The sequence below is a fragment of the Leucoraja erinacea genome, chromosome 18, assembly GCF_028641065.1.
Source record: "Leucoraja erinacea ecotype New England chromosome 18, Leri_hhj_1, whole genome shotgun sequence".
NCBI lineage: Eukaryota > Metazoa > Chordata > Chondrichthyes > Rajiformes > Rajidae > Leucoraja > Leucoraja erinaceus.
This window is the reverse complement of record NC_073394.1, coordinates 23,864,677-23,877,584: the sequence shown is the minus strand read 5'-3', so window position 1 is coordinate 23,877,584 and position 12,908 is coordinate 23,864,677. Positions and strand designations below refer to the sequence as shown.

At 40.4% G+C, this 12,908-nt stretch overlaps 1 protein-coding gene across 10 annotated transcripts in view; it reads right to left on the bottom strand.

Annotated features, from left to right (window-relative positions):
• Nucleotides 1–12,908, bottom strand: part of LOC129705798 (sodium/hydrogen exchanger 10-like) — a 147,689-nt gene that overhangs the window by 102,303 nt on the left and 32,478 nt on the right. For 9 of the 10 annotated variants that reach the window (XM_055649609.1, XM_055649611.1, XM_055649610.1 and 6 more), the window contains 2 exons: nucleotides 4,306–4,422; nucleotides 2,318–2,479 (listed from right to left, as the gene is read on the bottom strand). The exons of the other annotated variant lie outside the window; for it this stretch is intronic. In XM_055649609.1, the coding sequence (XP_055505584.1) occupies nucleotides 2,318–2,479; nucleotides 4,306–4,422 (279 nt within the window). The remainder of the gene's footprint in view (nucleotides 1–2,317; nucleotides 2,480–4,305; nucleotides 4,423–12,908) is intronic. 10 annotated transcript variants of the gene reach the window in all.

The window sequence follows — 12,908 nt, the reverse complement described above, 5'->3', positions numbered from 1 at the left end:
CATCATTTTGCACAAGGATTTTTAAGCAGCATTAATACTATCCAAATCCTCTTAACTCCTTTTAAATCCGAAAAACAGAGTTACCATTTTGGGTTTATGATCTTTCATATCAGATATTCAACCAAAGTTATTAACTTAATTTCTCCCTCCAAAGTTACTACTAGTCATTCGAATGCTTACTATTTTCATTATAGCGAAGCATTGATACCAATCAGACATATAACTGGTAAATAACACTTGTACAGGTGCACAACCTTTTATCCGAAGATCCAAATAACGAAAACCTCCGAATAGCGGACATTTTTTCGGTCCTTGAAGAAAGGTCCTTGAAAACGTTCACCGAGGGCGGCCCGCAGAGGTGACAGCGGAACCTCCGGTCAGTCCTCGAAGAAAGGGGAACTAAATCCCCATTCATAAAAGAGAAGGTGAGGGTTAATAATTGACAATATGCTGCTACCTGCCCGCTGAGTTAAAAAGTTCCCATGGTAGACTCACGATACACAGTGTATCGTGAGTCTTGCGTGGGAACTTTTTAACTCAGCATGCAGGCAGCAGCAGATTGTCGCTCCCTTCAGTTTCACCTCACCTACACTCCTCTGCTTCCCAGCCATGTGTGTGACCCCTTCCCTCCCCTCTCCAGCTCCCCAGTCATTGCACCGGCGCGGGGGCTTTGCACTGTCTTCACGTCGGCGATGCTAGCAGCACAGTGCCAGTCACCGGAGACGTCAGGACCAACGGGACACAGACCCCCAGGCCCACTGCAAGCACGGAGATCCCAGAGACCCACAGCCAGCAGCAGCCCAGCCCCGTTCCAACTCCAGAGGAAAACTGCAAACTGGCCGGAGACGTCAGGACCACCAGAAGCTGCGAAGTTCCCCGAGCTGCGCCCCCTCATCGGGACACTGACCCCCAGGCCCACTGCAAGCACGGAGATCCCAGATCAGCAACTCCAGCCCAGCCCCGTTCCAACTCCAGAAGAACACGCTCCCCGTATGGGCAGAAGCTGATGGTGTGCAAGGGACGTCTTGTTCTTGGGGTCGCGCAGCTCGGGCTGTGGGCGAACTGCCACTTGTCGCCGTAGCGGCCCATCGGGGAGCGGATTCCTCTGGAATTGGAGGGGGAGGGGAGTATTGTGCTGTTTGATCGCCCCCTACTATCCCAGGGACAGGGAGACAGGACGTTCACCGAGGGCGGCCCGCAGTCGGTGACAGCGGAACCTCCGGTCGGTCCTCGAAGTAAGGGGAACTAAATCCCCATTCATAAAAGAGAAGGTGAGAGTATATTGCGCGGGAGGGTTAATAATTGACAATATGCTGCTACCTACCCGCTGAGTTAAAAAGTTCCCACGGTAGACACGATACACAGTGTATCGTGAGTCTTGCGTGGGAACTTTTTAACTCAGCGTGCAGGCAGCAGCAGTTTGTCGCTCCCTTCAGTTTCACCCCACCTACACCCCTCTGCTTCCCGGCCATGTGTGTGACCCCATCCCTCCCCTCTCCAGCTCCCCGCTCAGCCGCGCCTGCGCAGTTGGGAGCTATGGGTGAATGGTGGAATATTGCGTTCGGGGACTAGCCCTCCCGTGTGACGCCGCTCCCCACCCTCCCCCGCGTTGGGGACCCAACAGGTCCCACTTGGTCTAGTGACAATTAAACACCCTTAACTCTTGAATACAAATACTCGAAAATCCCTCTCAAATTACACGCCATCTTGACGTGTATGTAATTAATATGCAATTCATTCTTCATTTTTCAATCACCATCACACCAAGGCTCCAATAGTATAAAATGAAAACTCATCACCATCCTTGGAAGGGCAATTAGAAATGGATAATGATTTTTGGCTTTTCTATTGACACATTATCAGGCAACTGAATCATCCTACCACAATCAGAGAGCATTGCTGAACCACTATCTACCTCTTTGATGACCCTCGGACTATCCTTGATCAGACTTGCTGGCTTTACCTTGCACTAAAAGTTATTCTATTATCATGTATCTATACACTGTAAATTGTAATCATGTATTGTCTTTCTGCTGACTGGTTAGCACACAACAAAAAGCTTTTCACTGTACCTCTAAACTAAACTGAAACATATAATGCACAAAAAAATAAAGAACCTTTTCCGAACACTATTTTACTCGCATTAATTGGTTTTGGTAGATATCCAGATGTTTAAGTGGTTGAAGTTCGCCAACATTACAAATTATTATCAATAGTTCACAGAATAGCAAATACAAATTTGATGATCAATACTCTATCTTCCTATGTGGTATGGAAATCTTATGAATAAACTTTGTAAAAATCAAAACATGCTTACTGGTATAGAATGTTACATAAGTAAGCGCCAAACTTATTGTTATCTCCGTTAAACCATCATTAAAAATATAGGTCAGGCCAAACATGGTGATTTTGGACATAGCATATCCAAATATTGGGCTGACAAGCACCTTCAGCAGCAGTCTTACAGCAAGTTCAGTAGCTGTAGAAAAACAGAAAACATTGGTTTCAACAAATATTGGTCTAAATAATTTTCCTTTTATTTCCCATAACTTTAAGCTTTGTAGTTTAAATGCTTACAGGGAAGCAAATCAAAAAATACATGTTGGAAGTGATTTTTCCCCATCTCTTATTTTGAAACCATGTCCTGAAATTCTAGTCCCTTCTTCCCCCACCCATGGGAGAACGTCCTCTTAACATTCACGCTCAGAATTTTACATTTCAATGAGATCACTTCTTACTCTTCTAAATTCCAATTATTATACATCAACAATTATCCTAGGAACCAGCCTGGCTAAATATTTTCTTTGTTGCTTTCAATTAAAGTATATCTTCCCCTAAATATGAGATCAAAGTTGACTGCAATTTTCCAGGAGCATCGTCATCAAGTAAAGTCATATAAAAGATTCCCTGCTTTTATACTTCAACCTCCTACAATAAAAAGGTTCAACATTCCGTTAGTCTTCCTAGTTACTGCACTGCCTGCATGTTAACTTTTCATGCAAAATAAATAAAGTGCAGGAAGAATTCAGCAGCTCAGGCAGCATCTGTGGGGGGGAAATGGGTAGATGTTTCGGGTTAGGACCCTTGTTCAGATTAATGTCTCCATGCTAACATTTTGCATTGCATGTACCAAGACTTGTACATCCATTTGTCTCATGGCAGTTTGTTGTCTCACTGTTTAAAATCACAATTTGCATTGTCATTCTTGATTCCAAAATAAGTAGTCTAATTATTCCACCTTATAATACACTAATTAAACTTCCTCTCTGGGGCTGAAGGGTTTGGAAGTTGTTAAACAATTAAAACAAATTAATAGTGTGTAAAAAGACATTTGTTATATTTGATGATAGAAAAAGAGATATTACTAAGAGCACAAGCTGATAAGGCCCTCACTCAAACACAAATGTTCACTTTCTATGTTGAACCATTTTATGCAAGATTTTTCGGCTTGAAGCGACAAATGCAAGTAGTTCTAATATAATGCATACCCTCATAATGCTAATTGGACAATACACAGTTGATGAATTAGGGAACACTAACTTGAATTACACAGGCCAAATTGGTTATAACGAGATTTTGATCAGGAACCAGAGAACCATTTAAAAGTTACTTTGGAAATTGACAAGAAAATAGCCATAAGAAAATAAAACTATTTCCAGTGTTCAGACACCACCGTTGCTTTAAGAACACAGGCTGTACGTTATTCTGCAAGAGGCTATTGAAATTGACAAGTAATTGGCTTGATTGACACTTGTGCAATGTTGTTCTATTAAGCAATGCTGCTTTAAGTATTTTAGCTTGCAGTAACAAAAATACATGTATTAAGTTGTTAAAAAGAACCTTGTATTTGAAATCCTGCAGGAAAATAAAACGTTTTAATTGGAAGTCTGAAACACTCTCGCCCTGAACCCTTTACCCTACTGACGTAATTATTTTTATAGTGCATGATTTCATAGGAATACAACTATTGTGTTTAGGCATTTCTATTTGAAATACAGCTTGGTTAATGAATAAAAGCCTATATCTGCATACATTGTATTCCCTTAACAAGCTCATTCTACATTTCCTGAGACTGCTCCACTACAACCAAGTCCCCAATTGACAGTCTGAAGATGGGTCTCAATCCGAAGTGTCACCCATTCCTTCTCTCCAGAGATGCTGTCTGTCCCGCTTTTGGTGTCTATCCCCAAATGATAGAGATTCAAATACAAATACATTAATATGTAAACTTAAAGCATAATTGGAGATATGCTGCATACTCTGACTAAAATAATATACATCATTTTTTTTAAGGTTTGTTCTTACCATCAACATCAATTGGTTCAAGAGAAAGATCCCGAAAGACTTCAAACATGACAATGGAAGTGCCATCATTCAGCAATGATTCCCCTTCGATTAATAGAGTAAGAGCTTTGTTTGCACCTAAATTGGATGTATATAGTATATTTTCAATATAGACCATTTCAGTACATTTTAATCTCTACGTTCCTATTTAGTAATTTAGTTTATTTTAAACATTTGCATAGATAATTTAAGTGGAAAAAATGTTTGGTTGCTATTTAAACACCAAGCAAAGTCATAAATCAAGCAGTTACATATTTCTGTTTTAATCTTCATCTTATTTGATCCTTTTGAAAAAACCCACTTTCCCTGCTGCCAGGGTGGTTCTATGAGAATTTCCTCTCTGACTGGCAGCTGCAATTATGTCAATACAGGGTATTCTACAATTACACCATTGAAAGAAAGATTATTATAATTATAAAATCAACTGTGTCTGTACATAGTTTGTACATTCTCCCTGTGATCGTGAGGGTTTTCTCGGGTTTCGGTTTCCTCCCACATTCCAATGATGTGCGTGTTTGTAGGTTAAATGGCCTCTGTAAATTGGTCCCGATGTGCAAAATAGACCTAGCGTCTGGGTGATCATTAGTTAGCATGGACTGAAGGGCCCGTTTCCACGCCATATCTTCAAACTAAAATTAAATAAACTACCTGAAAACTGTTCTACAGGCCTCTGAAACTATAGGCATTATTGCTGGATCTTTGTTTAGAATGGCTTTTCAACAAAATTCATTGTTCTGCCCCAGTCCACCATTCTCACAGCCCCTCCCCCAAGTTCAGAAGATGTTCTACCTCATAGCACTGTGGTGACTGAAAGCTTTATACCATATGCAAAGACACTGTGCAGATTATATGCAGTTTTAATGGGCTGGAGTCAGCAGTTCGAGGTTTCAGTGAATTATGTTTTCAAACATTCTGTAGCACACAGAAATCTAAGAGTTCAACTGATAAGAAGGCAGCACTTAGGTCATCACTAGAGCCAAGTAAGTACTAAATACTCTGAAATAGGCAGGCAAAAAGGCATAATAAAATTACAAAAGGCTCGAAAAAGGCATTTATTGACAAAAAAAAGGCATAAAAAGACATTTATTTCCACCACCAAAATATGGTTAAAAATAATAATATAAAGGTATACTACATTAAATGACCAAAATTGCCTGGTTCCACATAATAACTAGCATTTTCTTCAAATTATCTGGTGTTAAACTATGCCTGCCATCTGTCAGACAGAATATGCTTCAATTGTGAAAAACTTATTTCTACCCCAGCTGAGGTCACTGATGCATAGCCAAAACAAGCTACAGACTCTATATTCATGTTGATATCTTGTGCATTACAACTACCTTTAAGAACTTTAGCTATGTTTTGTATTCCTTCAAGATCTTTGTTAGCTAAAATCAATCTCTCAAATTTTCCTTGTATGTCTTTACCTACAGCACCAAGAACTTTACGAATATCATCAGTTACTTTGTTGAAAACCTGCAAGTTATTCACTAATGTTTTGCCACGTTTCTCAAGGGAAGTGATAGCTTGTGGGAAGTTTGCAAAATTGGAAGCAATATACTCGCAATGATCGCAATGGAGGGACTTTTTCCTGCATGATTTCACTGACGATCCTGATTGCAGCAGATTCTTCTTCTTCAAAACAGTTGATGATTTATTTTATCTTTTCAGTTTGCAGCATAGTAGAGTACAGCAGAGAGCCATGTACCCCACCTAGTCAAAACGGGCTGAGGAGGTAGCGGAATCTCGGGTGCCATTTCCTTGAACAACTGTACACGTGACGGTACTTTGAGGAAGATTTTCTTGACATTGGAAACTAGGCGATGGACATTTGGAAACAAGCTATGTCTGTGCTTGGCAATTCTATGAAGTTCTTGAGCTAACCACGTCAAATGCAACATTTTGGGGAATAAAACTTTAAATCACAAACAGAAGTACATTCTCGTGTTTGATACATTCTGACCAAGATACAGCAAGTGAAGATGAAACCAACTGAGCAACAGTTGAGCTGTTTGACTTCCCCAATACTTCCAATGTTAACAAATAATCCTTTGATGGTTGACCTGCCTCGTGTACCGATGACCACATTGGCAACATATCTCCCCACAGCATCGATTGTCTCGCCTATTGGGATCCATATTTGGTTGCATGCAACTTCATCTCTAATTTTCTGCACACAATGAAGTTGCTGACAACATAATTTTTCCATAATGATGACTTGCTTGGTATATGTTCCTCTGTGTAATTCTCTAAAAAACCTCCGAGAGATTTATTTTCCAATTTCCACAGTGGAATTCCAGCATCAATGAATGCCTTGCCCAGATCACTCAAACTCAGATTTGCGACTGGAGCCAACAGTAAATGTAGTGAGGAGACAAGCTTGGGTATTTCGCTTGGGTAGTCTACACCCCATCGGTATCAACATTGACTTCTCTAATTTTAGATAGCCCTTGTCATCTCCCTTCTCCCCTTTTACCAGTTCTCCTTCTAGTCCTACTGTCTCCGCCTCTTCCTTTCTTTTCCCCTCCCGCCCCCCAACAGTCTGAAGAAGAGGCTTGACCCAAAACATCACCTATTCCTTCTCTCCATAGATGCTGCCTCACCCACTGAGTTTCTCCATCATTTTTTGTCTACGTTCAATTTTTTCCACCATCTACAGTTCTTTCTTAAATAGATCTTGGAGAAAACTGAACCAGCGGGCAGTGGCACGACCGAATGAACGACCGACGGTGGCGCCCCGGGTTTCGCCTCGGTGGTGGAAGTTTTCTTGTAAATTATACTTTGTTAACACGTTAATAATAACATTAATATTAACGTGTTAACATAGAAAACGTCATTGTAATCACGGTACAACCAGAGAAAATGGCACGACTTAGTAAAACGGCAAAAAAAAAGGCTGATTTGGAAAAAGACATTATCCTGGGGAAATCATCAAAAAAGGCATGAAAAGGAACTAATGGCAAAATCCTGGCTCTAGTCATCACACTTATTTGATTCCATTTAAACCCAAAAAGTAGAACCCCATGCACCTAGGTATTGTGTCACTGGGCCAACACTATCCAGAAGATTGAGTCAAAGGAAAGTATTTCTTTAATATTTCAATGTTTCTAATTGTTTTGCAATTTTAATTTCCTTAATTTTGGCACTGTTTTGCAATTTAATTTCCTTAATTTTGGCACTTTTTAAATATTTCTAAATGTCAGAGACATTTAAAGACTGTGAAAACCACCTAGCAGCAATACAAGGCCAAGGTCTCGATGCAGCCTTGGCTTGCCTTACATTCACAGCCATTCAAGAGGCAAGGCCTGAGCAAGACTAAATGTGACAGGAGTGCTGTCCAACAGGAAGATTAGCCTTTCACATCCAAACTAGGTGAGAGGCGAGACGGTAAAATCATGCCAAATCCAGCCAAAGAAACAAGTATTGAGAGCGCGTGCAAACATTGGATGTTCAGTTACAGGTATGGAGTATTTGAGATGTTTTCAGTAGATTCTTAAGTGTAAAGTTGTTTCAAATCATATTTTCCTACCTGATACATTTTTTCCCATGCCAACAATTTTTTTTTTGCCACAAAGCTTGGTAGTTACATTAGACGTTATCAGATCACTGATTAAATGTTCTTCTCCATCAGATGACAGAATATTAATCGTCCACCAAATTCTATCCCACCTTTATATTGCTTTGTTACTAATACATCATTGTTCAATACATATAAATGACGGCAGGGAAACAGGTCCTGTCAATCCACAAAAAAAATCCTTCTGCACAAGTTATTACTGACCACAGGAAAATGGCAGAGAAAAATATTGGAGGAACAGTCATCAGTTCAAAGATATTGGAAGAATAGTCTTCAGTAGCCCCCTCAACATTGTTCTGGACCTCTTTTGGCTTATGAAGACCTGGTTCATTAGTAGTGTCTTCAGGGCTCTTCAGAATCCTCTTTTCTGATACTGCAACAAGCATTTTAGCCTCCTTTGTGACAAAGAGTTCTTGGCAAACACATTCTATAACAGTTGTCAACAAGAAACTGTATTATGACAGGGAGAAGGTAGTTGGTGGAAAATAGATTTAAAGCCCAATTTCTTCTCCATAGTAGTAAAAAAAAAAAAAATTAGAATAGTATTTCTAAGTCTTCAAAAGAAGATTTTTTTTAAATGGCACTCCCTCTGCTTAATCACATGATGCAATACCAAGGGTTATGGGTACTTGCCCAATATTTTTTGTTTCATATCTTGGATGAGAAGATAGAGAAGGTAAACCAAAGCAAATATTGCATTATTTGAATATTTATTTACGTCTGGTCAATCTCGAGAAAGATAAAAGCCTACCTTGATTGACTTTAGTGAGGATTTGTTGTCTTTTTTCATACAAGCAGTATGAAAAAGACAACTAATCCTCACTAAACTCAATCCAATGGGAAATACCTAGCAACTAGAGCACTATAAAAAGATGTAGTGGACCAACTAGGAGATTTTCAAAAATCCAGGTTCTTCAAAAGCAACACCGAAGGATCCACAAAACAGACCGATGATGGCAGCCACATCACTCTTTTGAAATGATTCTCTGATGTTATGATTCTCTTTAGTTTTGATGTTAAAGTTAACGTTCAGGCAGGCTCCATGAGCACCAAATTGCCTCTGGAGTGTTAAATTAATTTATTCTTACAAATATGCACAAAAGCAGCAAATCTCTTGGTAGCACGACTACAACCCTCCTCTCCTGGTATTCCCACCTGATTTGAGCTTTTATTCCCAAGAACAATTCTATCTGTGTTGTGTTTGCTAGAGTCAGACTGGGTGACACTGTATATAGTGGACTGCGGGGGTGATGCGCCGTTGTGTATGGCTGCTCCTCCTGCAGTCCGGCCTTTCACCCTTTTTTATTTTTATTTTTAGTCCTGTCCGTATAAAATGTTTCTTGGAGGTCTTCTTTTATGTGGTGGGTGGGGAGAGGGGAAGGGGGAAACTATTTTAACCCCAGTCCTACCTGGTCGGAGATGCGGTTTTTTGTCCGAACCGCATCTTCGTCCTCTCTGTGCGGCCTACCATCGAGCTGGAGCAGCGCTGGAGCAGCGTTTCCTGCCGGGACTACAGCTTCGCCGGCGGTGCAGATGCTGGGACACCAACAACATGGAGCGGGCGATGCCTTGCCGGGTCGCCTTGCGGTAAGCTCCAGGGCACTGTGACTGCCGACTGCGACATCGTTGAGCTGCGGCTACAGAGCGTCCAGCCGCGGGCGGGCGGCACTGGATTTACAGCACCGCGGAGCCTGGGATCCGAGGTCGCCAGAGTCGGAGGTCCGGCCGGCGCGGCCTGTAAACTTTGGACATTGCAGTCTTCGGGGAGGAAGCGGCCGCTTCAGTCCAAGCCGCTGAAGGATGTTCACCAGACGCCGATGATCCAGCTTCGCGGCAAGAGGGCCTGAAAACACCGGGTTGGCTGAGGAAACCAGATATAGGCCCCGACCTCGGGTGGACTATGAGGGGGAGAACTGGATATTTTTAGTGCCTTCCCTCACAGTGAATTCTGCTGTGGGGGGACGTTTCATGTTGATTTCTATAGTGTACTGTTCTGTGTCTTTTTTTTTTTTTTTTTTTTTTCTTTTTCTCTTTTTTGTTTTGTATGGATTTATTGACATTTGATCTGTTCAATTAATTTAATCAATCTCTGTAAAGCACTTTGGTTCAAATATTGGTTTTGTTGAAAAGTGCTATATAAATAAACATTATTATTATTATTATTACAGTGTACATAGCTAGACACATACACTGTACATAGCCAGACATAGTGCGAACTTCATCATCAAGTTTGTTGACGACACCAGTGTTGTGGGATGAATCACTGATGCTGATGAATCAGAGTATAGAAGTGAGATCGACCGATTTACCAAATGGTGCCAGCACAACAACCTGGCTCTCAACACCAGCGAAACCAAGGAACTGATTGTGGACTGGAAGGGGTAGGATAGGGACCCACAATCCCGTTTACATCAACAGGTGGTGGAAAGGGTCAAGAACTTCAAATTCCTGGGTGTGCATATTTCTGAAATTCTTGCCTGGTCCCAGCACACTGATGCAATCATAAAGAAGGCATATCAGCGCCTCTACTTCCTGCGAAAATTACGGAGAGTCGGTATGTCAAAGAGAACTCTCTCGAACTTCTACAAGTGCACAGTAGAGAGCATTCTGACTGGTTGCATCGTGGCATAGTTCGGCAACTTGAATGTCCAGGAGCGGAAAAGAATGCAGAAAGCTGTGACCACTGCCCAGTCCATCATCGGCTCTGACCTCCCCACCACCGAAGGGATCTATCGCAGTCGCTGCCTCAAAAAGGCTGCCAACATCATCAAAGACCCACACCATCTTGGCCAAACACTCATTCTCCCCGTTGCCATCGGGAAAAGGGTACTGGAGCTTGAAATCTGGAACATCCAGGTTCAGGAACAACTTCTTCCCCGCAGCCATCAGGCTATTAAACACGACATCAAACAAATTTTGAACTATAACAGCCTATTGCACTTTATGTGTTTATTTATGTGTATATATATGGTCTATGGTATATAGACACACTGAACTGTTCTGTATTTTGTTTACAATATTCTGTTGTGCTGCAGCAAGCAAGAATTTCATTGTCCCATCAGGGACACATGACAATAAATAACTCTTGACTAGATTCATCAATAATTTGTAAATGCTGGTCATTACAAATTTTATTTTTCCTTGAATGCATCAAATGTTAATTGTACTTCACAATTAGTAGATTTTCTATAGTGATGGCATATCAGGTTCCCTCTATAACAATAGCAAATACATTACAAAATACTTGATGTGATATACTTGGCACCAATCTCAAGTAGTAAAATTAATTATACAAATGCAAGTTTATTGTTGCTCTCTTCTGAAGTGACTAGCATTGAAGATTCTAGGCAAATCAAAATGCATCCAGGCTTGATGCACCATATGGCATATTCCTGCATTTACTTCTAATGCTGAAACACAAAAAAAAAATATGGCTACAGCTTCCAGTTAGAAGCATGCTTCTCTGTAGTACAGCCAATCCATTAGCAACAATTCCACATGTTCTTCCACCAGCCATTTTACTATTCATAATGTTCATGGATAGATTGCACATTTTAAAACCTTCCATTGTTATAAATCTTCTCCTTAACTTTGTTTGTCCTACCATTAAACTGCAGAAGCATTAATACCTTTTTTGACATTTTAATATATTTTCAAGTGATCCAGCCCAATATCCTCAAGCAATTAACATTCAATATACACCTGAAATATATTGAAAATCTATTTCTGTTGTGACAAAGGTTCATGGTTATTCTAGTGGTATTAATTTATATTTATCCATATGCATTATTTCCTAATGTATTACTGCAGATTTTAATCCAAACCTTAAAACTGTCATCACCTTTTTATTTTATTCATATCAAATTCAGTTCTATACTTCAGTTATTTAAAATAGCTAAAACAAAAGAGGGACCTTGGTATAATTAAGTATACCATTTTATCCACTGCTGGACTTCCTTTGTCAACTTTTCGAATGCTAGCCTCCGACAGTTCTACCAATTCCTCTTGCAGACACACAAGCTTTCTAAGCAACATATCATTTTCTGTAAATTACATCAGAGCAGAAGTCAATACTAAGAGCTTCGTTTTCAGGAGATAGAAGCAATCCAGGACAACCATGTCATGTAAATGATATTCCCTATGTTGCCAAGGCCACAACTTTTCTTTACTCCCTGCACACTTATGACCTTGCTGCTCATAATATTCTCCTCCCACAATTCACATTATTCTTTCTTATTTGCGCATTTAACACAACACTTGCCTATTCCTCACATTTTATAGACTATACTCTAGACTTTAATATCAACATTAACAACTTCTCTAAATCTTCAACTGTCTCCAACGTTTCCCTTCTTTCAGGCTCATAATGTTCATAAATGATAGGAGCAGAAAGAGGTAATTCGGTCCATCAGGTCTACCCCGCCTTTCAATCGTGGCTGATCTATCTTTCCCTCTCAACTCCATTCTCCCCATAACCCCTATAATCCAAACTAATCAAGAATCTATCAATCTCTGCCGTAAAAATCGCGGTCTTCTGTGGCAATCAATTCCACAGATTCACTGCCCTCTGACTAAATAAATTCCTCCTCATCTCCTTCCAAAACGTACATCCTTTTATTCTGAGGCTAAGCCTGTACGTCCTTTTAATCTGAGGCTAGACTCTCCCATGGTGGAACAATCTTCACATCCACTCTATTCAGGCCTTTCACCGTTCGATAAGTTTCAATGAGGTCTCCCCTCATCCTTCTGTACTCCAGTGAGTACAAGCCCAGTGCCATCAAACGCATATCATATGTTAACCCAATCAAGCACAATTTTGAAAAAAAAGAGACTAATACTTGAAGAGGCTGAGTTGACATTGCACTCACCTCTACGAAAGATATGTATCAGCCATTATGGATGATATTCATAGCTATGGAAATTGACAACAATCAAGGAGTAATTCATATGGGTTTTTAATACATTATTCCCCCTCTCCTCAGTACAT